The 25,222-nt window shown below is 49.3% G+C and overlaps 1 protein-coding gene across 2 annotated transcripts in view; it reads right to left on the reverse strand.

Moving 5' to 3' along the window:
* Nucleotides 1-8,614: 8,614 nt before the first annotated feature.
* Nucleotides 8,615-25,222, reverse strand: part of ANXA6 (annexin A6) — a 46,536-nt gene continuing 29,928 nt past the window's right edge. Inside the window, exons 18-26 of one of the 2 annotated variants that reach the window (XM_031449374.2) lie at nucleotides 24,267-24,357; nucleotides 23,409-23,488; nucleotides 22,750-22,803; nucleotides 18,327-18,344; nucleotides 17,476-17,569; nucleotides 16,209-16,304; nucleotides 13,473-13,531; nucleotides 12,092-12,214; nucleotides 8,615-9,033 (exon numbers count right to left, since the gene is read on the reverse strand). In XM_031449374.2, the coding sequence (XP_031305234.1) occupies nucleotides 8,974-9,033; nucleotides 12,092-12,214; nucleotides 13,473-13,531; nucleotides 16,209-16,304; nucleotides 17,476-17,569; nucleotides 18,327-18,344; nucleotides 22,750-22,803; nucleotides 23,409-23,488; nucleotides 24,267-24,357 (675 nt within the window). In that variant the 3' untranslated portion in view covers nucleotides 8,615-8,973. The remainder of the gene's footprint in view (nucleotides 9,034-12,091; nucleotides 12,215-13,472; nucleotides 13,532-16,208; nucleotides 16,305-17,475; nucleotides 17,570-18,326; nucleotides 18,345-22,749; nucleotides 22,804-23,408; nucleotides 23,489-24,266; nucleotides 24,358-25,222) is intronic. The other variant, XM_031449376.2, reaches the window with a different exon arrangement.

Raw genomic sequence — 25,222 nt, forward strand, 5'->3', positions numbered from 1 at the left:
ATTCTCAGCAAGGGGAATAGAATATGCAAAGAGAGAGTATATTCAGGGAACTGAAAATTGTTCACTCTGAGAGGACCATGGAGTTTGAAGCAAGCAAGGGGAAGTAACAAAGGTGGATCTGGAGAAATAAGCAGGGTCAGATATCAAGGGGCCCCATCAGCCCTGGGCAGAGCATTGGGAGGCAGTGGACTGGGGGTGAGAGAGGGGGAGTCCACTGAATCTGACCCTCAACTGCCTCTGTGTCCCTCAGATTGGGATTGCCCAGGCAATGCTAGAGAGACGTCCTGGCCCCACAGCCTCACTGTACGCATGTGGAAGTCAAGGCCAGACAGTGGAAATGACTCTCCAAGTGAGTAAATCAAGGAACTTCCTGACTCCTAGTCCAGTGCTCTTTCTCACACTGCACTCAGTCCCCCGGTTGGACTGGCCACTTTTTAAATGTTTCAACAGCCACACGTGGCAAGCAGCTACCTTACCAAACTGCACAGAAAGTTCTACAGGACTAACGACACTGGTCCTCGCGCTAGACCAGGCTCAAAGGACGATACGCTTCCCTGCTCAGAAACCCTTTTCTCTGCAGGGAGTAAAAATATACCTTCTCACACCCACACTGTCAGATGCTGCCATTTCTGCCCTCCTGTACCAAGCTGCAAGGCCTCCCTTGCGCATGTCTCCAACAGCTCAGTAACAGGCATTTGGGATGGTGGCAAGACTCAGCACCAGGGAGAGAGATCTAGTCCCTGTCTCCCTTTGTGAAGCCTCTTGGTAGCCTGGCATAAGCCCCCTGAGTCAGCCAGAGCCTTCCGTGAAATTCAGCAATGTCTCTTCCTTTAGGAAATGGAGTTTCAGATTCCTCATCGGTAGAATGTGTAATTCAGCCTTGTTGCTCCTGGATTGCAATATTTCCCCTGTACATGAAAGTTTCTCTCCAGAGGCCACAATCGTCATTGATCCTCTGTGAATCCACGAAGCACAGCTTGGACTGGTTCCTGCTCATGGAGTCTTAAATGGCAGAAAGAACTTGAAGGGCTAAGGAGGCTCAAAGAGCTGGAATCTCCAGTTAGAACACTTGGCTCGCGCACCCTGGAGGAAGATTAGCTCTGAGCTTTCGCTGCTGGAATGCTGAGAGCAGTCAGCTTCTCCCACCTTCTCTTCCCCCTCTTCCTTCTTCGAGCCATGGATTCCCTGAAAATGCCTTCCTTGTTCAGGCCAAGGCATAGACATTAAGGAAAAAGAAGACTGGATATCAAAAGACTTGAGTTTGAGTTCTGGCTCTGCTGTGTGGCCCTGGTCAAGTCCCTTCCCCTCTCTGGCCCTCAGCTTCCCCTTCCATAATGTGAAGGAATCAGGCTAGATGATCATTAAGGGACCTTCCATGCTGACACTGTAAGGAAGTCCGAAAGTTCAGAGCATCTCAGTCTGAGAGATCAAAGTAAGCCAAGATGGTCAGGAAATAATAACACTAATAGCTAATTCTTAAAATTAACATGTACCAAGCATTGGACTAAGTGCTCTTAAATGCATTATTTTATGCCTTCCTTATCAGGACCTTATGATATCAGTACCGCTATTCTATAGATGAGGATATTTTATAGAGGACGCTTATAGTGGTTTAAGCCAATGGCTACTGAGAGGCATGGCTGGAGTTCAAACTCAGGTAATAAATGTCTTCAGAGCTCACCTGGGGGAGATGAGACCTATGCTGAACTTCAAAAGCTGGGTGAAATTGGGATACACATAGGGTAAATCTCACAGCCCCACTCCTTTGCTACTTAATTATCCAACCGCACCCTCCGACCCTGACATCTCTGGTTTTGTTGATACTGTGTGACCAGCACTGAGCCAATCACATTGTGATTGCTGCTCTCAAAGGCCCTTTCTGACAGTTGGTTCTGATGCAGGTGGTCCCAGGACCTCGCTCTTTCCCTTTTTGTACCAGGGAAGGTGCCTTCTCAGTACCAGGGTAGAGACCATGCAGACAACAGATCTTAGCATCTGGAGAGGAGAGAGCTCTATTCCACTTTTTGTGGGTCCCAGGACATCATACATGGTGAATGTGAAAGGAAAAATTAAAACTCAAACCAGCTCACTTCAAGTAGAGGAGATACATATAATTCTGTCAACATCTTAAAATGAAATTCAGGAACGCATTTTGCAAAATCGTGCTTTCCAAGGAAACAGATACAGGATGGTATGTTGCAAGATCCTTGTCAAAGGAAAAAGATCCAAGGACAAGTGTTGCAAGACTGTGCTACTAAAAGAAGTGGCTTCTTGGCCTATCAGCCCTGGAACAAAGCTTCTTCAGACCCACCCCTTGACTGGACGGGAGAGACTAAAGTCCAGGGAGGGGAAGGCATGTGCCCAAGGAAGGAAAGGGAGTTGTTGACGAGCTAACATCACAACCCAGGCTTCACCTCTCGCCTGCGGATCTTTCCTCTGTTTCTCAAACTCATCACTTCCGCTTTTGTTCCAGATCCCCAGACCACCCTCCACCCTCACACCCTCTTGGTCAGCATCCAGGATCAAAGGATGGGACTAGATCTGCGAGCCTGGATCTACACCAGCTGGATGACAGGGACCAGAGCCAGCGGGAGGCGGGGGGGGGGGGGGCCGGAGAGGAAGGAGCAGTGTCTGAGGCCCGACCTCAGAAAGGAAGCCTGGTCACCAGGGGGAATTTCCCCGGGTGAGGTCTCATGTCTATGCAAATGCTGCACTGCAATTAACCTGGACCCCGCACGGGAGAGGGGCAGGGGGACCGGGCACCCTGGGAGAGGCAGGAGGTGGGGAAGGCAGGTGATAGGAAATTCCCGGGTACCAGGCTTTGTGCTGGGATCTCTGGCTGCTTGATCTCATTTTGTTCAGGGAACACCCTCCTAGGTAGGAAAGTTGAGAGCCTGAAGCCTAGTGGAGAGGAAGGCGCATTTGCCCATGAGAATGAGAAATTCACCCCACGTGGAGAGCCAGCCTCACACAGAGGCAATGATGATGATGGATCTGGTGCTACAGCTACTGACCAGGGTGACAGTAAGGGGCCCTGCGTCTGAGAAGCCTGGCAAAGTTTCATTTTAGGTTTCCATCTCACTCACCTGGGGAGTTTTATCCTGGAACAGCAAAAAGTTATCGAGAGATAGTTACCCTGACTCCCCATGGGCAAATCCCAGGGCTCAGGTTTTCCCAGGCCCAACGGTGGGAGGTTGGGGGTGGCAGGTGGCGCTGTTAACCCTTTCACCACCAGCTTCCACCACCAGCTTCTAGAGCACTCCAAGAAAAGCGAACAGGGTGAAACAGGGGCTTCTGGAGGAAAAGCTCTCTCCCTCCTGCATCTGTATGTTTCACTCACCGTGAGCCTCACTGCCTCCCCGGAAGCCTTCCCTGGGGATTCTGCTCCAAAGCAAGGCTGATCCCGCTTCTGCTTCTCCGGGGAGCTGGTCTAGCTTCCCCAGAGCTCAAATCAGGGCAGTTAGGCTCAAAGTCTGTCTCTTCCTGTGGAAGAACAGAAGGAGGAACGGACACAGGGCCGGCGGGTCCCAGGTCCCGGGAGCTGTGTGCTGCACACCAAGGCTGTGTGCCAAGAAAAGCAGGAACGTGAACACACCCCAGGGAGTGGGTGTGAAAAGCAAGTTTGAGTACTTGTGTGAGGCCTTTCCTGTGTGGCCAGCAGTGCGTCTGTGGCCAGCAGTCTGTCTTTCTGTTTGTGACCAGTGTATTTGTAGGCCTAATCATTCTTCTTTCTGGCGTCAGCATGTGCTTCTGGTTCTGGGTACACAGTGTGTGTGTCTCTGTGGGGACGCCAGGTGGTGACTTGGAATTCTGTGCGTGTGGTAAGGAGTGCTTAGGGGCTTTGAGTGGATACCAGATGTGTGGGAAAGTGGGAGTGGAAATGGTTGGCCCTACACAGGTTGGGATCTCTGTGTCACCCCCCACCCTCCCATCCCCGCCCAGGGCTGTCTCCAGGTCAAGGTCCATGGCATCCCAGTGGGGCAGCCGCCGGGGGGTTCTGGCTGCAGCCAGCAGCACAACAGGCGGGGGGGCGGGGGGACCATCCCACAGGGGGAAATGTTTGTTCTGTTAACTGCTGGAACAGCTGGGCCCGGGGGAAGGGCCCATTCCCAGGTGGCTCTGGTTTAGGGCCTCCTCAGTCCTCACCGCGCAGGGAAGTGGGTGGTGAGATGGCCCGCACCGGGGTCCTCTTCCTGCTCTAAAGCACTTTTCACCTCTCGGTTCCAAGGTGATGACACCTGACTTCACTGTGGCCTCCCTTTCTTGTTCTTCACAGCAGGTCAGGCAGTTTCCTGGGTCCCTTGCACCCCGGTGTCTTTCTTCTCTTTTCTCTATCTCGGCTTCCCCCACCCTGGCCCACATCCCCATCCCTCCGCATCCGGGGAAGAGCTGCAAGCCTGTCCAATGGTCTCCCAGCCACTGGGCTGGTCTCCTCCTCTGCCAAGGGCCCCAGAGATGGCTTTCTAAAGGACATCTCTGCTCATACTACTCCCACCCCTAGCCCATTCAGGGGCTGGCCAGGACCCCGAGGGTAAAGGCCACACTCCAGCCTGGACTCTCTGTGGCATTCCCAGATGTTGTCCTCACACTGGGTGTGGGGCCCAGGGCCCCCAGGAGCACATCCCACTGCCTCCGCTTCCCACCTCTGTGCCTTTACGCAAGTTGGCCCCGCCTGGAACTCTCTTCGTCCTTCCATCTTTCACTGTTGAGAGCTTCTCTACCCATCTTTTGAGGTGCCTCTCATGTGCCCTCTTTCCAGGGAGTCTTTTTCAGGCCTCTCTGTGGTTAATCTGTGGCCTCTGCACTTGGTACCCCTTGCTACTGTGTGCTTGAATTTTTCTAATCTTTCCCCCCTTAGCTTTCGAGGGTAGGGAGGGACTCAGTTAATCATCTGAGGCTGTTAAGACTCCACCTCTCTAAGCCTTCGTCTGCTGGGAAATGGAATCCAGCCTGTTTATTAATAACAAAGCTGATATGTATTGAGTCCTTGCTGTATCCTGGACAGTGTGCCACACAGATGCACACACATTGCCTTATTTCGTCTTCACAACAACCCTGTGAGATAGAAGCCTTTGTCATCCTCACTTTACAGATGGAGACATCAAGGCATTGAGAGGCCAGTGACTCACCCCATGCTTGGCTGGGATTCAAATCCAGGGCGGCCTGCCCGCTTCCTTCCCATAGATCTAACTACTGAGTAGAGGGCTCCGTGATAGAACCAGAATTTCCCGCTTGCCTAACTCCAGCTGTGAAGTGGGGAAGTGCCCTTAGGAAACCTGAGGTCTGAGGGGAGTGGGGAGGCATGTTGGAGTGGTGATTTACCGCTTCTGGGTTCTGAAATTCGGGTTGGGCAACTTGACACTTCTCCCTCCCGTTCGTTCAGTCTGATTTCTGCCATCAGAGGGAAGAGGAGGATATGTCAGCGGAGACGGCAGAGTAGGAATCAGGAGACGAGGTGTTCGTCACAGATCTAGCCCTTAGTAAACCACGGCCATGGTCCTGCTCTGTGAGCCTCAATTTCCAGATTTATGAAATAAGAGAGTTGGCTGGGATCTAAGACCACTTCCTCTAAGACAACATCCAGCTCAGTAAGTCCATGATGTGCTGCCTCTATCTTCGGGCCATCTGTGTCACCACTTGGACCCTCAGTTGCCTCGTTGTTAGGAAGAGGGTGCTACCCCTGCGCTGCAGCAGAGGATTAGCATGGGGGGGAGCTTCTCCTGAGGGATTACTCTGGCGATGACGCATGTTCTCAGCAGAGCCGGGACACAGTATATACATCAGCATGTTTTAAATAGCCCACAGTTCCCACAATGCTCTCCAACAGCAGGAAATGTAACAGTGGCAATTCCCAAATAGTTGCTCTCTGCTTGGGTTTTAAAAGGGCAACCTCTTCCCAACCAGCCACTTCCTTTAGACACGTCCTTGTGGCCCTAAAAACAAGGTGGGTGCATCCCAGTCCAGAGCTGCTGAAAAGCATTTGCCCCGACGGGAGAGGCACAGCTCCAGGCGGGAGGGGAGCAGTGAAGAGCTGGAGGGAGGCTGACTGTGGGCTGAAGCCCTCTCAGAGGGGAGGAGTGAACAAAATGGAACGACGTACATGGTGTTTATAAAAGCACTGGACCGAAGCGAGGACTGCAGGGTTCCAGTTCTGTCTGCAGCTGAAAGGCTTTATGACCTGGGGCCAGTTGCTTCCTCTCTCGGGAGGTGGCAGTTGTCAGTCTGGCTGAGGGAGGTGAGACTTCCTGAAGCCCCGTCCACACTTAGAGCATCGGGACCATCCTCCTGTCCTCCCTCTTTGAGACAGTGGCAGTCTGGGCTTCTGCTTTCCCTTTCCTTTTAGTTTTAATTTAGTCCCCACCACTTCTCTCAGTTGAACTTTGGCCACAGAAACAACCTCCAGTGTCATCTAATGTGTTTTGCAGAGAGCTGAGTGGGAGGGACACTGGAACAGAAGCTCTTAAGGATTAGGACCACGATGGTCTAACTTTTTATATCTTTAGCATCTAGCACGTAGAAGGCATTCAACAAGGGGCTGCATGAGTGGATGGGTGGATGAATAAATGAATGAATGCGAGGGCTTGGATTCAGAATAGTGGCTAGTCCCTCCTCTGCCACAGCTCCAAGAAAAAAATGTGGTTTGTTCTGCAGGCACCTGGGACTCCGTGGGATTACTGTAATAGCCTCCCAATTGGCCACTTTCCTTCATGGGCTTGCCTTAAATGCATGCTTAGATGTATACCTTCCCCACCCAAGAACCTCCAAAGGCTCACCCTGGGTTATAAGAGAAAATCCTGACATACAAGGTCCTCTATAATTGGATGCAAACTCCCCTTTCTAATCTCATCTCCCTCCTATTACTGACCAAGCCCAGAACACAATACACTTTAAGAATTCAGAGAAAACCACATGTTGAGGGATTAGAATGATGTCTTATACACAGTGGTGCTCCCTTTGAACTATCCTCTTTCCTGGTTTCTCGGAATTCTAGAAATTCCTGGTTTTTCCACTTGTATGTTCCCCCTTGGCCTCATGGGGCCTCCCCACTTCTACTGCCTTGGATTCCATCACTTTCCTTTCCATTCCAGCCTATTTTTCCCTCAGGGCATATTTTAAGGCACTTTCATATGTCTTTGGATGCTTCTGTGATCTGCAGCTGACAAATTCTTGAAAACAAAGCTCAAGAAAACATCTCGGGGGCCACCTCCTGGTTCCTACAATTGGGCCTGGCTCAGGGCAGGTGGTGCTGGCAGCTGACTCCAAGCCAGGCAGGCCCCCACTGCAAACTTCCACGGGTCATCTCCCGTACCCCACGAAGGCTGTGAGCTAGGTGGAACTGGTCCTTGTCTTACAGATGAAGAAACTGAGGCTCGGAGAGATGGCACGCTCACGGGCCGTCAGTGGCCAAGGTCTGACTCCACAGCTCTGAACCATGGTGTTAATTTATCTTTGGTAACAGTTAAATCAAGTTGGGCAAATACCCAAACTAGCTCTCAGCTGACCCTCACGGGGTTTGAGCTCACGGCCTGGTGGAGGGAAGGAAGTGGGGAAGACACAAGGTGACTGTCTTACTTTCAGACTCGTTACGTCAGAGATGAAGAGAAGGCATTTCAAAACTCCTGGGTCCAAGCCCTCACTGTACCAATGGAGATACTGAGGCCCAGTGAGGGCAGTGGCTGGCCCAAGGTCATGCAAGGCCAGACACAGCACGTTTCCCAACCTCCCCACCTCATTCTCGGCTCAGCTACTGCAATAAACACACTCTGAATTGCAGAAGAGGGCAGGTCAGCCAGGGTGGGGAGCGCAGCCCTCCAGCCGGCAGGCACCCACGTGCCGTGGTTGCTGGGGAACTTTAGATCTGAGTCTCAAGCAGAAACAGAGCTGGGGCCAGGGAGACAGAGAAACTGCGGCTGATCGCCTGCTTATCACCAATCTTCACCAAGTGGAAACTTTCCACAGGCCTCCCCAGATCACAATCGCATCTGGCGCCCCTGAAGAGTTCAAAAGAGGAAGTCTAGGTTCGGTTGTAATGGACGCAGGGTGCACAGAGAAACATCCAGGCAGCAGAGGGGAGAGAGCAGGCTGGGCCAGGCCTCCCAGGCTGGACCCAAGCTCAGACCCCCATTTGGGATTCCCAGAAGGGGTAGGAAGACAGAACTCCCTCCTGGGCAGGTTAACACCTCAGGGTCTAACGAGGACAATCCAGGCTGCAGGCTCTAGGTCACAAAAACAGATCCCCCTTAGAAATGTATTTATGTGTCTGCATGTCTCTTTTTATTTACAGAGAGAAGACGTGGAAAGGGAATGGTGTGGAGGCATATCCTAGAACGTCAGTGTTAGAAGAGAAAGCCCGGATCGTTTTGTCAAACTCTCTCATTTTGTAGATAATAAAATAGACTCAGGGAGGGAAAGAGATTGGCTCAAGGTCATAAGGCAAGTGTGTGGCGGACGCAAATTTGAACCCAGGTATTTGGACCCAGGGTTCAGGGCTCTAGCAACCAGGACGGAGGCAGCGGAACTGCTGGAAGACACTTACTGTTTCCCTCCTTCCCCCAGGACACTCCACTGGCACCTGCCACCACACCCCACCATGCGAAGCACACACATCACTCACTTCACAGACAAAGGCTCAGTATGGTTTTGAATTTGACAAAGCCCAAACCAGGACAGGGGCTGTGATGAGGCACAGAAGCTAGGAAGGTGTGAGGAGGAAGATGGGGAGCGGAGGCGGACGGGATCAATGGTTACGGTTCTTCAGCCGCTCAGAGGTGAGCAAGAGCGACTGTGCTGGGCCCTCAGTGGCTCATGGGAGCAGCAGCCTTTCCTAAACCCCAGTTGAAGACGAGAGCCCACCCCGCCCCCGCCCCATCCCTTCCTTAGTCTCTGGAGCTGGAGCGGAGCAGTCAGGCTGGGTGGTGGCGGGTGGTGCTGCTGACCGTCGCTCGGCAGAGGTGCCCGCCAGTGCCGGTGGTCCTAGTCCTCGCCTCCACAGATAGCCAGCAAGGCCTTCAGGAAGTCCCCAGAGGTGTCGCCCTGGAAGGGGCAGAGGGAGAGCAGGGTGAGTGAAACCATCCTGATGGCCTCAATTCCCCCTCCTCCCAGCTGCTGTCAGCCTGGGTATCTCCCTAACACATAACTGTGGCTCTGTCCCTTCTGTGGCTCCCGCTATCCCCGGGAAAATGTCCAAGCTCTCAGCCTGGCTTCAAGGCCTTTTGTGGTCTGACCTTCGTGAAGCTCTGTGGCTTCATCTGCCCCTTTCCTTCCAGGAGCATCATGGTCATCTTTCTGCCTATACAAACCATTCCTCCGTCCAGCACGCCCTCTGCACCAGCCCTGCATCCTGTCTGCCATCGGATGCCCCCTCTTCTGTGAAGTGTTCCTGCTCTATTCTTGCCTCAACCAGGGTGAATTCCCTCCTCCCTTGGCTCCCCTGTACTCTAAAACCCTCCCCATTAACACATGTGTTGTAACACATTCCTTATTTGGAGAAACATCATCGAGCACTTACTAGGTATCAGGCTTTTGCAGGAATTTATGTGAACATCACTGGGTTTATGACATATCATAATGTCTGATATACAACAGGGCTGGGGGGGACCAGACTTCCTTTTTAGAGGGGCACCTGTCATTTTTATCATATATTTTTTCTATTTTTTTGTTTTTGTAATTTTTGATATATGATTAAAAAAATATATAATCATTATAAATGATTCAAATCAAAGGATTATAGAATAAAAGTCTCCCTCCCACCCCTGACCCCCTAATTCTCTAAATCATGAGGTAGCCACTGTTACATTTACTTGTATGATTTTCTAGCAGTAAATTTCCATATGCATATACAAATATGTATATGTATATAATATTCCTTCTCTGCACGGCATTCATATTATTCTGGGCCATAATTTCACTTAGAGAAGATCCCAAATCAGCACATAGAGCCTCCTCACACTTTTTCATGGCTGTATTGTATTCTATCATATAGATGTACCATAATTTATTTAACCAGTTTTGTGTGAAGGACTTCCAATCTTTTGCTACTATAAAAAATGCTGGCATAAATATTCTCTTACATGTCTTTGAGAACACATGTGGCTATGTCTCGAGGATAAATTCCTGTAAGTAGACTTATCAAGTCCAAGGTATATGCATTTAAAATTTTGAGACTGCCAAACTACCCTTTAAAGATGTGCTACTAGTTTAACTCAACAAGGAGGTATCACCTCACACCTGTCAGAATGGCTATTATCAAAACGACAACAAATAACAAGTGCTGGTGAGGATGTGGAGGAAAGAGAACCCGTGTGCACTCTTGGTGGGAATGTAAATTGGTGCAGCCACTACGGAAAACAGAATGGAGATTCCTCAAAAAATTGAAAATAGAACTACCTTATGACTGAGCAATTCCACCCCTGGGTGTTTATTCAAAGAAAACAAAAATACTAATTAGAAAAGATATATGCACCGCTATATTCACTGCAGCATTATTTACAATAGCCAAGATACAGAAGCAACCCAAGGGCCCATCAATAGATGAATGGATAAAGAAGGTGTGGTATATATATATAATGGAATATTCTCAGCCCGAAAAAATGAATGAAATCTTGCCATTTGCAACAACAAAGATAGACCTAGAGAGTGTTTTGCTAAGTGAAAGAAGTCAGACAGAGAAAGATAAATATTGTATGGTTTCACTTATACAGAGAACCTAAGAAACAAAATAAATGAACAAACCTAACAAAACAGAAACAGTTATAGATACAGAGAGCAAACAGGTGGTTGCCAGAGGAGAGGAGGGAGAGGGGAGGAAAGAAACAGGTGAGGGAGATTAAGAGCTACAAACTTGTAGTTACAAAATAAATAAGTCATGGGTATGAAATGTACAGTGTATGGATATAGTCAATAACTAATACCTTTCTTTGGTGACATAGCATAAGTAGACTTATCCTGGTGATCATTTTGAAATGTATAGAAAAAGATCACTATGTTGTGTAACAGGAACTAACATAGCGTTGTAGGTCAACTATACTTCAAAACAAACAAACATACGTAGAAACTCAAAGGAACAGAGATCAGATACGTGGTCACCAGAAGGTGAGGGATGGGAGAGGAGGAACAGGATGAAGGTGGTCAAAGGGTATGAACTTCCAGCTGTACAATGAGTAAGTACTAGGGGTGTAATGTACAACGTGATGACTATAATTAACACTGCTGTATGTTGTGAATGAAAGCTAACAGAGTAAATCCTAAGAATTCCCATCACACACGCACAAAATCTATTTCTTTAGTTTTGTGTCTGCGTGAGATGATGGATGTTCACTCACGTAACTGTGATAAGCACTTCATGATGTATAGAAGTCAAATGACCACGCTGGACACCTTAAACTTATATAGTGCTACGTGTCAGTTATATTTCAATAAAACTGGAGAAAAACAATAAATATGTGCTATCAGTTTACATCTCCACCAAGTCTGTGTGAGACGGCCTGTGAGATTTCCCAGGGTCTTGCCATCCACGTACAGCACCAGACTTTTAAGATCTTGGCCAGTCTCAAAGCTATAAAACGGGCTTTGTAAATGAAAAAAATCAGACATAAAAGATCACATATTTCATAATTCCATCTATATGAAATAATCAGAAAAGGCAACAGAGACAGAAAGCCACCGGAAGGTTGCCCAGGGCTGGGGGCGTGAATAGGTGGACAGGTATAAAGGATCTTGGTGGTAAAAACGTCCTAACACTGCTTGTGGGGGTGGCTGCACAACTCATTCAATTTACTGAAAATCATTGACTTATACCCTTAAAACAGGTGAATTTTATAGATGTAAATTATACTTCAATAAAATTGCTTTTAAAAAGCAAAAAAAAAAAAAAAATAAGGCTCTTGTTTTACTTAGAAATCTTTCATTATAAACCTTTGATCCATCTGGAATTTATCTTGGTATAAGCAGTGGGGCAGGCCTCCTCTTACTTAGCAGTATCCTGACTGTTCTAAGAGGTGACTCACTGGGAATAGAAAAGACTTCTAACCTATACTCAGGGATCTCTCTCTCACTCACCTCTCCCCCACTCACCTCTAAGCCCACCCCTTACCTCAATGGCTTGGTGGAGAGACTTGTCGTATTTCTCAATGAACTCCCGCCGGATGTTGAGCAGGTCAATCTCACTCCGGGAGACCATGATCCTGGTGAGGGTCTTCTCATCCGTGCCAGCACCCTGGTGGTGCCAACCAAGAGGAAGACACAGGGCAGGAGGAGGAACCAGGTCAGGCAGGAACTCATGGGTGTCCATCTGCCCCCTCCCTTTTCCCTCCAAAACCAATCTTCCACAAACAGTCCTGTCCCAAACTCCCCTGTCCCAAAGACTGGGCAAGAAAGGCAACAACAGCCCCCCAAATTCATGGCCACTTGGAACCTTCCAATGTGACTTAATTTGGAAACAGGGTCTTTGCACATGTCATTAGTTTAGGTCATACTGCACTGGATCCAATGACTGGTGTCCGTGTAAGAAGAGGACACGAGGGCACACACAAATAGAAGGCCACGTGAGGACAAAGGCAGAGACCGAGGGATGCATCCAAGCCAAGAAACATGAGGATTCCAGGCGACCACTCGAGCCTGGGACAAAGGCTCCCTCAGAGCCTCCAGAAGGACCCAATCCTGCTGATTCCTTCATTTTGGACTTCCAGCCCGTAGGCCCATGAGAGGACACATTTCTGTTGTCACTCAATTCGTGACAGCAGTTCTGGGAAACTACTACAGGTCCCAAGAAGGAGATACAGGACAAAGAACATACGGGCAGCCATGGCCCACCTCTGTCCCCAGGGGGCTTGGAACACCAGCTGAAGGGTCAGAGCCAGCACACAGTGAGGGCTGTCATGTTTGGGGACAGCAGGCTGAGAGGGGTCCCAGGCAGCCTGCCTGGGCTCTCTCAACAGCTAGAACTCCACCTGCAGGGCTGGCAGGGTGGCCAGAGTGGCCTGGGTTTTCAGGAAGCCAGGGCTAGTCCCAGAGCTGAGCACTTGCTTCCTTTTGTGATCTGTCACAGGAGACACTGTGTCACCGAGGAGGATGTGAGCTCCAAGGGGGCAGAAACTGTCCTACTCAGCTCTGCGTCCCCAGAACAAGTTTCTTAACCTTGGCATCTGGGGCCAAATCATCCTGTGCGTGGGGCTCTGTCCTGTGCACTGCAGGATGCTCAGCACCCCTGCTCTCCACCCACCAGATAGATGCCAGCAGCAACACTCCCCAAGCTGTGACAACCAAGATGCGTCTGAACGTAGTCAAATGTTCCCTAGAGAGGTAATGTCACCCCCCACTGAGAACTACTACCCTAGAGCCAGATGTGGGGCGGAGGCTGGTAAATATCAAATGGGTGGAAGCAGCCACAAGCCTTGATCTGGGGGATGGAGCACATCTGTTTGTGGGGGCAGAAATGCTCAAAGGGAAAGGAACAAGCAAGCAGGTTTTCTTACCTTCATGGATTTGTAAAGTTTGTCAGCAAAGAAGAGCGGCTTGTTCTTGACACTCTGAACTGGTAGGAAGAGGAAAGAGATGCAAGGAGCTCAGTCAGAGGAGGTGTGCCTAGACCACAGGCAACTGCTGCTGCTACAAAGGTAGGACCCCCTCTCCCCGCACCCTGGGCCAGGGTCACACCCGTGTCCCAAGCCTTCACTCCCCCTTCTTGATGCCGCCTCCTCTGTCTCATCTCTAGGCCTGGCTCTCGCTGGGTTGCGACTCGCTTCCTGCTACGGTGCTTGCAGCTAACCAAGGCTGGTGGAGGACTCAAAGGGAAGAAACCGCCGGTGAAGCCAAGGCACAGGGCCTCAGACTTCTAAGTGCACCAGAATCAAAGGAGAACTTGTTTAAAACTCAGGTTGTAGGCTCCACCCTAGAGACTCAGATTCAAGAAATGTTTCAAGCAGCAGTTTTCAAAGTATAGTTCCTAGAAGGCACCAGTATCATTGGGGAACTTGGCAGAAAAGCAAAATCTCGTGGCCCACCCCGGGTGTGCTGAATCTGTGACTCTGAAGGTGGGTGACCAACTCACCCCACTTTGCCTGGGACACTGTTGGTTTTAGTACAAACCTGGATGGTGGCCACCCCACTCTGGTGCAGCTTAACATTTGAGAACTACTGAGAAAAACACTCTGCCAGAGAATGACTGTCTGTCAGTATAACCTAGGGCACTGTGCCAATCCCTGGGCTGCACACTCCTCCCTCATTGGAAGCCCCTGTTTACCACCCAGCCCCGTATCAGATCCTGCCGGCCTGGCTGTACCAACCCCAGCACCGGGCTCTCAAGGATGTGGATTTGAGCCCTCAGCAGCTGCTGGATTCCCAGGCTACAGACCTCAAGTAGGGGTGTCTCAGACAGTTTCAGGAGGAGGAATTAGACGCCAGGACCCGGAAGCCAGAATGACTCTGGATGTAAAAGTGTCTCTATGAGGAGGGCAGCAGGTGAGGCTGGCGTTGTGGATCCCAAGGGCAGAGCCACACAGGTGACAGGCATGTAACCCACCTGTGGCAGACTTGGGAACCCGTGAGAAAGATCACACCGTACACCAACCTTCCCTCCTCCTGCTGTAGCTCCCAAACTAACTCCAAGCTCTTTGGCCTGGAAATCAAAGCTCCTGTCTCCCTCTGCTCTCTCACTGCCTCTGTTCCCCTATTCTCCTAACATTCTATGAATTCTTTTGTGCCTTTGTCCTCCCAGTAAGGAGAAGTTTCCTGTCTGCCCTCCACTACTTTACCTCCCCAAATCCACATCTCCAGTTGTGTCACCTCCTCCAAGGAGCCTGCCCTGACTCCACGCCTGGAGCTCGGTCAGTCTAGGTAAGGAACAGACTGGGCAGAAATTTCCATCCATTGCAACCAACCCTGAAAACCTTCCCCAGAACCTGAAGGCCGCCCAACTGCCTCAGAGGACCCCGGGGCCTGCCACAGGATGGAGTGAGGTGGAGTGGGGGGTGTGTGTGTGTGTGAGTGCGTGTGTGTACGCATGCGTACAAGCACACATGTACATGTTTCAGGTGGGAGGGGAGAGGACAGAGGGAGGAACACAAGGATGGCAAGATCTGAATGTGTCTCCATAAACCAATAATTCTGGTGATTAATACACCCAAGAGAATTGGGCTCAGGCAGCCTCTGATGTGAGTCTTGTCCCACTACAGACACGTAACCTCTTCGAACCTCAGCCTCCCACTGTGTAAAATAAGCTGATAAAATCAGCCGGTATGGATTCAACCAAAGCCACGTGCAACTGACTTCACACAGGGCCTGGCAGGAAATAATAAAAGGCAACATTTATCAGTGCACTCCATGCGCCGGGAGGCAGTGTTCTGTTTTATGTGTAACTAACTCATTTAAATCTGGATACTATTATTATGTCCATTTTACAGAGAAGGAAACTGAGGCATAGCTTTCTGTGCCTCGCCCAAGGACACAGCTGTACAGCTAGTAAGTGGGAGAGCAGGGATCCTACCTAGATTCACTATGCTACTCTGCCTCCTGGGTATTGCCCCAGGTAGTAAAGATGCACTGAGTGCTAAACAGCAATATCACAACAATTAACAACTGATTCGTCTGTTCTAAAACACCTTTCCCCGCATTTGAAGTCCCTGAAATCAAGACGCATCTTATAATTGACAGCAGTTATGTGAAAACCTTCCACTGACATCTCCAGATAAGATTTTTTAAAAATATGCAACAATCCAATGTATTTTATAGTAATAAAATAAGATACTGCTGATCACTAATGCTAATCAAAACCAGTTCGACCTCTGCTCATATCTACTCATCCGTTTGTACACATGGAGAAATTGAGATCCAAAAGGAGAAAGACTTTTTCAAAGTCAAGAACCCAAATTATGCAATAAGAGAGTAACCAGAGGGATCTAAGTGCTGGGAGGAGGGAAGGGTGTGTGTGTGTGTGTGTGTACACACCCTAGTCCTGCAGGACACCGCACCCTACCCAGCCCTGCCAACCCCCCTAGCCACTGCCCTAGAGAGCTATTTCCTCATCCTGCCCCGAGCCTGGAACAAGTCTTCCTGTGACTCCGCCAATCACACACGGGCAGACCCTGAGAAGTGGCAGTGTTTACTTTCCAGTGCTAGAGTAGCTTAGGATGCTAGAAAGGCCACACTCATCCAGGGAATGTGGCCGTGTTCCCTGTGCCCCCCAGCCCTTTCCCGTGGTCCCCGCCAGTTACCAATGGCTACAAAAGCGTCTCTGACATCCCCAGACATCTCTTTCTTGATGGTGTGCTCCACGTCATAGTTGGTCATCTTGACGAACTCCTGGAAGACTGTCCCCAAGAGAAGCCCCAGAGGTGGGGGGTGAGCTTCAACTCTGAGGTGGGGTGGGTAGCTCTCCCCTCCCCCACCCCCAGCTTTACCCAGAGGCTGTGCCCTGGAAAAGTGGAAAGGGGCAACAGGTATGGCCACAGCCCAGGCTTAAATGCTTTAATTGGGCAGGAAGGACTATTGTCACAGGAACATTCTGACCTCAAGCCTTCCCTAGGCTCAGAGCCAAACCTGTATCAAGTCATACACTGCCCCAGAGCTTCAGACAAGTTCCAGGGACCCGGGCTGGGGCAGTAGGAGCATGAGTCCTAGTCACAGCTCTGCCCCAGGCTCAGCCAATGACCTTGGGTGAAACCCTCCCCTTTCTGGGCCTCCCCTTCCTCCCGAGTCAAGGTGGGATAGAGATTAACGTTAAGTAATCACAACGATAAACTGAGGAAGTTACCAGGGGCCAGGCACTGTGCTAAGTGCTTTTTGTGTATTTATTTTTTGTACCCTCACACAGTCATGTAAGGTAGATTTAACATCCCAACATTGCAGGTAAGGGAATGAAGTCGCAGATAGTTAGTAACTTGCCCAGGGTCACATGACTGATAAGTGGGAGAATCGAATCAAGGCAGCCCAGCTCCCAAGACGGTTCTTTTGAAGCACCTTAGCGTGCCAGGCACATGCTTATTAAAACGTCACTGTCTGAGTGGTAAGGCCACTTCACCATCACCTAGTGTCAGGGCCACTGCATGCAGGCGTGCCCTGTGCACGTGGCAGCCTGTGGCTCAGATACATGTATGTGGTTCTTGTGCCATATCCACTCCTCACTGCCTTGCTCCTGGCAGACATCGCCAAAGAATCATGACACAGAATCTTTGAATCCTTCTCAACACAGCATTCTAGGCAGCCACTACCAACCCACTGCAGTTGGCTTTAGAGGCAAAAGCCGCCTGATCCCTTCTCCCAGGCACCCCACGTGCTTGCTAAGGAGGTGAGGGAGTTGGCCCGAGGCCGAATGAGGTGTTAGCAGTAGAGCCAGGACCAGGCGCCGGGGGTCCTACATCCCCAGGGGCCACAATACTCCCTTGCTGCGGTAAGGAGTGGGCGAGTGGGCAATTAGCCACTCTTGTTAAGACTTGGGGATCTTCCTACTGCCTTGGGAAAGGGGGGGGAGTCAGGCCTCACCTCTCCGGAGGTGCTGATAGCTACGCGTGCACAGGATCATCATGAACCGTGTCTCCAGGGAAGACTTGTCGCCACTGGAAGTGTCTGCTATTTCCTGCAGACCAAGGGTGGGGACAAGGATTTGGGAGGGAAGACACAAGAAAGCCGTGGTCGTTATTGACTTTCACGTCTGCCTGGGCTGAGGGCAGTTAGAAGCTGGGCTAACCCAGCTACACGAGGAGGCTGACCTTGGCCCCTGCCTCAGCCCCACACCCCCTCCAGTTCCCAGGGACCCTGTGGACTCACCCCCAGGAGCTGAGCACAGGGGACTCCCACCCTGGCCTCAGGGTCACGGGACTGGGCCCAGGGGAGGGGCAAACAGGCACTGGGCACGGGGACTGGGAGTTCTCCTTCGGTCTTTAAACCCCTCTGAAAGCCCCTCTGGGGAAGTGTGTCTGTGCACATGTGCAAGGAAAAATGGCCTGGCCGGCGTTTCCCCCAGCGTGGTGAGCAGGCAAACATAATTAACATATTTTTACACACCACGTATGTATGTTTCCGCAATGATCTTCTGGCAAGCTATCAGTCCTAGTCACATAGATACTAAATGTCCTTTAAAATAACTCATTTGGGGTTAAACTACGTATTTTGCACAAGTCATATAGAGGGTGACTGGTGAAGTTTGGGAAACACTCGCCTGGCCCATTTTTTACCCAGCAGGGTTCTATGGAAGCCCTGAAAGGGAGAGAGAGAACCTGGGGGGGACGCCCCCAAATCACTGCCTGACTCTGCCTGCTCAGCCCCGCCCAGAGGCACAGCCAGGCTCAGACTTCACTCAGGCCGTGAGCATCCGTGCAGAACAGGGCACTCACCAGTATCTCAGCAGCCACCTGAGAGCAGGGAGGAGAGAGGAGAGAGGGGAAGGCAAGAGTCAGAGGAGGCCTGGAGACGGGGTGTCTGGGGGCCCTGGGGTACAGGCAACGGAGCCTGGCTCAGGGTACAGAGGTCCCACCATGTGGGACAGGGACGGGGCTGGAGCTCAAAATGGGAACAGGCCTGGGTTTTAATGGTGAAAGTGTCTACGGGAGGGGTAAGAAGAGGACCCAGGACAGAGCACTCACATCCAGCAACCTAGGGAGACCCCCTCAGAGCCGCCAAGAAGTTGGATGTGAGACGTGCCGAGTTCCCTGCACCCTTTACCATGTTCAGAGTTGCAGGGTCCTCAGGAGACCTGTCACGGACCCCCTTGTGTTACAGACGGGAGACAGGAAAGCTGAGGCCTGGAGGGGATGGGACATGCAGCCAATCAGGGGGGGAAGTGCCAGCTGTTCAAGACATCTCACAAGGGTGGATTTTCATCACCACATTATGCCGAGCACAGAACTCTGAGGTTAGAACACTATTTTGTTAGGCAAATAGCTGTGACTTGGAGGGCCCGGGGATAAAACGTAGCCAGCCCTGCGCACACCGGACTGAGTCCCGCCTTTGCCTCTTTCCCTGAAATTCTGCCGACCACTTTGTTCTCTTGGGCAGATCGAAACCATCCTCTTTATAAACTTCTCAATAAGTGAATGCTTAAGAAATCTTTTTTTCCTTATATAAATTAGTGTCTATTAAAATTCAAAATGCACTTGCCACTTGATCAAGAAACTATGTTGCTAGGAATTTCCCTTACAAATAAACTGGCGAAAGTCTTCCAAGATATACTACAGGGCGTTCACTGCGTCATGCTTTGTAATAGAGAAAACACTTGCTAAACAGGTTATGGTTCGTCTAGTAATGGAAATCCACACAACTAGTAAAAAGAATTAGACTGGGTTACAGGGCTCATAAGGAGAGAGTGTCCATTTAAACTAAGCAGAAAAGTCAAGCACAGCACGTTGTATACAACGGTGCTCCTTCTAGAAAAAAAAGGTAAGTGCACACTTCCTCTTATACACTTGCTGGGAAGTCGCACGAGAGGGACAGGCAACATACTGCTGGCAGTGGTCACCTTTAAGGAGAAGGACTCGGGGGAAGAGCTTTTGCATTTTATTTTTCCTGAAATTTTAAGTTACATTATTTTTATTTTTTGTTTTGAAGCCCAGCAGGCATTATCAGGGCTACTAGGATTATGGGATGCTTCTGTTTCTTATTTATACTTTTCCATATTAAAAACAACCTGGTTGAACCTTGAGGATATTATGCTAAGTGAAATAGGCCAGTTACAAAAGGACAAATACTACACGATTGCACCTATGGGAGATACCCAGAGCAGTCAGCTTCCTAGAGGCAGAAAGCAGAATGGTGGCTGCCGGGGGCTGGGGCTGGGGGGACAGGAATGGGTGGTTACTGTTTAATGGGCACAGACTTTCAGTTTTGCAAGATAACAACTTTAGTGGATGGATGGTGGAGACAGTTGCACAACAGCATAAATGTACTTAATGACCTGTACGCTACAAAAAGCTTAAGACGGTAAATTTTATGATGTGTTATGTGTATTTTACCACCGTTTTTCTTGTTATGCTAAAAAGTCTAGTAGTATTATTTAAAAAGGAGATGTTTTTAAAAATTAAACAAAAAAAAGATTTTTCACTTATTTGGATCAGAGAACCCCCAGATATATTTGTTATTTTCAAAGCATCTTTATAGTATTTGTAATATGAAAAGTGAGTGGGTTACTACAATAATTTTCCAGATGTTCAACTCAAAGCTTTCCTTTATTAGCTTTGCTACTTCGTGCCAAAATTAATCTGGGCAGTTTCTCCAAAAGTTAAACATAGCGTTATCATCTGACCCAGCAATTCTATTCCCAGATATATACCCAAGAGAAATGAAAACATATGTGTATGTAAAAACTTGTACACAAATGTTTATAGCAGCATTATTCATAATAGCCAAAACGCAGAAACAACCCAAATGTCTGTTAGTTGATGAATGGATTTTTTTTTAAAGTGATAGATCCATACAATGAAATATTATTTGGCAATGGAAAGGAATGAAGTACTGATATATGCTATGATATGGACGAACTTTGAAAACATTATATTAAGTGAAAGAAACCGGTCACAAAAGGCTACATATTATAAGGTTCCATTTATATGAAATGTCCAGAATAGGCAAATCTGTAGAGGCAGAAAGTAGACTTGTGGTTGCCTAAGGCTGGGGGGGGGGTTGGGATGAAACGAGAGGGAACTACAATATGTACGGGTTTCTTCTTGGGGTGATGAAATGTTCTAAAATTATCATGGTGATGGTTGCACAAGACTGTGAAGACACTAACAACCACTGAACTGTATACTTTAAGTAGGTCAACAGTACGGATATGAATTATATTTCAGTAAAGCCATTATGTTAATAAATAATCTGGCAATTGAAATATCTATAAATGGTCACAATTCTTCATTTCACTCTGGGTCTATAATAATGAGATCACCTATGTTATTTATTACTCACACTGGGACACTGAGAGTGAAAGGGAAGCTATTTGTAAGTACTGTGGGACAACAGGTGAACACTGAACATATATATGTCACCTGTTTACAACAGACCCAGACTTCCAAGAGCTTGAGGGTGTTTAGATGCCGGAGTGAGAGTATGGGAAGGAGGAGGTGTAAGACCAGCAAACACGCATGGCCAAGCACTAATGTGCAGTATTTTTTTAGGGGGGAACTCAGTTCTGCACATCGAATGTCTTCAATTTTTGTAAACATTCTCCTCCAGCATTCTCAATTCACCTCTAGGAATTTATTCTAAGGAAAAAAAAACAATCATGAATGTGATAAGACTTTGTTACTAGGGAGAGGGCTGGTTAAATAAAAGTTTGGTAGATTTCTAAATGAAATAGTATTTAGCCATTAAATGATGCTGTTGATTTTTTTTTAAATGATATGTAACCGTATTCACTGAATACTCATTTTTACCTGTCACAAATCAGAAATCCATTTTTATATATGTAAATAAGACAACTAGAATGATATACTCTAAGATAGTACCAATAATTACAACTAGTAGGTTAAGGGTTTTTTTGGGGGGGGTGCTTGTCTATTTTCTAAAGTTTCTACAAAATATGTATTATTGAGAAATAAAATATTTCTAATAAGAAAATGAGTCCACACTAAAATCAGGGTCTAGTATCTGAATCTGGAGAAGCAGCCAAGTTGGGCAGGGCGCGGCTTTGCTCCCTTGGTTGACTCCACCCAGGTTCTCTCTGCCCTCCTCTCGAGAAAAGCAGCCACCAGCGAGGCCCACCATTGCCCCCTGCTGGCAGCAACTAGAAGCATCGCCTTATAGGTAGACCAGGCACCAGGCAGAATTCCCTGGAGGATGAATTTCAGGGTGCAGGACGGATTTGGGGTGAGCTCTAAGGAAGAAGCCAGGTTCAAAGACCCTCAACAGCATAATGGGGCCGCTCATAGTAGTACTTAAAAAATATCTGTTGAATGAGTGAATGAAATGCGACCTCAGCAAGCCACTCCAGGGGGCTGTGTTCCCAGGCAAGCCCCCATAAACATAACTATAACGCATCTGCAGCACCTTATCTGAATGGAATCCTGCAGTTTCTGACAACCATATGTCAAACCAGGGGCAGGACAACCAGACACCAGCAGCTACCTTGTTTGGAAGCCGCAGAGAAATTAGCCTACTGGGTCCCAGAGGATATTAAATGGTATTAAGTATGGCCTGGGTTCAAATCACACCATGGCCACGTGGGAACTGTACCCTTGGATAGGTAAGGAGCTTCATTTTCCTGAAGTAAGAAAAAGGGGGCATATCAAAGTATGAAGAAGCCCCAGCATCATACTCAGTGCTCAGACACTCTAGCAGTTTTGTAGTGGTCAGGTTACAGCAAAGGATCCTTTAGCTCTAATGGTGCTGTAACATTCACTCCCTTCCCAGCAAGCTCCCCGACCTGCTCCCTCTAGGTCAATTCCAACTGGCCCACTGATTTGCTGTGTGACGTCCAGAAGTCATTCACCCTCTCTGGGCCTCCATTTTATCCAAATGTAACATGGCCTGGACAATCCGTCAGTCCCTGCTAGCTCTGAGGGTCTAGGGCTCAAGGTCTGCTCTTTGCACAGGAAATGTCAGTAGGATCAGCGCCATCCTCCCAAGTATCTTTCTGAAAGCTCTGGAAAACGTCATCGTCTCACTTCTAAGGGTAGAGAGGTGCAAGGGGCCCAGAGTCTAAGTGTCCGCCAGTCAAACCTGCCACACCCCTGCCAGACGCCTTCCCCACTCAGAAACGGCCAGGGCCCCACAAGGACAGATGTCAGCTGGAGTCCCTGGGGAGAGGATGGGGGGCCGGGGTCTCACCTGCGCATCTTCCCGGGCCCGTTCCCGGTCTTCTCCTCCCTCCTCACGGTTCCCCTATAGTAGGACAAGGAAGAAAGGTCAGCCCCGAAACACTCAACCTCTCTGTCTCTCAGTAACCATAGGACCTTGCTCAGACACTCACCTCTCTGAACCCTCTCCCTCATCTGTAACAGGGGGACAAGGATCCTGCCTCCATAGGGTAGGCAGTCACGAGCATTAACACGACCTCCGGGAAGGCATTTAGCCCAAGGCCCGACTCAGACACAGTGAGCTTGCAGTAGCTGTGCATTAGCGCCCAGCATCTGGGTTGCAGGAATTCAAGAGATGGTAACAGAAGATCCCAGATGATGACACAGGGAAAAGCCACCCACGTGGCTTTGTCCCGTTAGCTGAGGGCCAAAAGAAGTCAGGCTGAGGGCTATCACGGAGGGCTGCCTGGAGAAGGTGACACTAAGCCAGCTTTGAAAAGTGAACAAGGGAAAAGGCATTGCACAAGGCAGTAACTGTCTCAGTGATGAGATTCTGAGGAGGCAGGAGGGCAACAGATCCTCTCTTCATCAGAAGTAGATTCTGAACTCCCTGTCCTTCCCTGCAGCAACCCTTCCCCTACTCCCAGGGCCCCAGAGGGACAGGCAGGCCCAGGGCCGTGATTCACCCACCGTAGCCAGAGAGATGAGGATCCTCTTGAAGTGGCCGGATGTGTCTGAGCTCAGCGCATCCTCCAGGGACTTGTGATAGTCTGAGACAGAGAAAGGGGTGTGGGCAGCTGCTGGTCAAGAAGGACGTGGGGAAAGGGGGTCCTAGAAGCTCAGACTTAAGCCAGACCAGTGTTGGCTGGGGTGGCGGGAACGAAGGAGTTTGTAGCTGGTTCTTGGGGGCACCTAGCCATCCTGCTATTGGTTTTGATGGTGAGGTGCCCACCGGTCCATCACCTCCCTGAGCTCCTGTCCCTGCTCAGTCTCACTGCATCCCCCCCTCCCATACAACAGCCTCCCTGTCTTCACTCCCTCTCCTACCTTCCCTCCTGCAGGGAAGTTACTAGACCCAGAAGCACGGCTCTGATCATGTCACTGCCCTGCTCAGAGATTCTATCATTTTAAAGCTGCTTATAAACGAAAGAGCTTAAACGTTTCTGACTGACGCTAAGGTGTTCCAGAATAATACGGGATTCCTCGTTAAAAAAATTATTTAGAATTTCAAGATGGCTATAGCATAGCACGTAACCAGGCACGGGGCTTTGCCAGCATGGGCCCTGTGTGACCACACAGGCCGCGCGCCCACGAAGCCACCCTCCCTCTCCAGCAGCCCAGATGCTCTCTCCCTCACTCCCAGCCAAACCCTCATCTACCTCCAGGCCTTTGTCCTGCTGGGACTCTGTCTGGGGCACCCTTACCCCAGATACACAGCCAAGGGGCTTATCAAAGCCTCGTGGCCTGGGAGAAGGGAGACGGGGCAGGGCTGTGGGGTGAGGTCAGGAGCCAGGGCCCGGCTCTTCTTGCACTGTCCCCAACACTCACCCTCCTTATAGGCCTCGTTGATGGCCCGGATTTCCGCATTGGTCCGAGTGGCTAGGATTTCGATGAGAGCCTGTTCGTCTGTGCCAGCTCCCTAGAAGATCACGGTACAGAGGATGTGAACCACAGCCCCGATCCCCGTGCAGAGGCCTGAGGGGCCCAGGCCAAGGAGACCCCTGCTCCAAGAAACTGCGCAGGTGAAAACTCAGGCCAAGCCTTCCTGGATTTTCTCTTTACCCTTAGACATGGCCCCCAGACCAGATCTTGGCACAATCAAGGCTGACCATGCCAGCTTGTCAAGATTTCCAGACCCTCCCATGAGAAATGCTTTGGAATAAAAATTTAAAAAAAATATATTGTATATGAGTATGCATTTATAAAAATGCATATACATATATGTATCTGAGTATAAACACTTATATATATAAATGCATAAAAAGGACAGAGGACACACATCACAAGGTAACAGTGGCTGGGGTCTCTGGGTGGGTGAAGGGTCACGGGTGGTTTCTACTTCCTTCTTTGCTTTGAGTATATTTTCCTGGTGAAAAACGTATTTGTCGGAAGAAACAAAGTTCTGGGCTTTAAGGAAAACAACAAGTGATATTTGTTGGATTTAATGGATGCTATGTGGACTGAGGCAGCTTGGGGAACCCATTACTCTAAGGTCCCCACTTTGTGGGAGGGGAGAGAGGTGAACAAGGCTGGTTGACTGATTCATAGATTCACATATCTGTTAAACACCCGTTACATACCAGTCTCTGCGAGCTGCTGGGTTGACGACTATAAAAAAAAAAGTAAGACACATTCTCTGTCCTGGGAGGTGACTGCCCAGTATTCAGCAGTCCCTAGGTTCTCCGATCTGAAGGAGATCTTCAATGGTCTCTTTATTAAAAGCTGGCATGTGGTGAGGACAGCCTTATCCTCAGAGTGTCCTGAGACACACGGTCTACCCCATC

This window comes from Camelus dromedarius, chromosome 3 (genome assembly GCF_036321535.1).
Source record: "Camelus dromedarius isolate mCamDro1 chromosome 3, mCamDro1.pat, whole genome shotgun sequence".
NCBI classification, from domain to species: Eukaryota; Metazoa; Chordata; class Mammalia; order Artiodactyla; family Camelidae; genus Camelus; species Camelus dromedarius.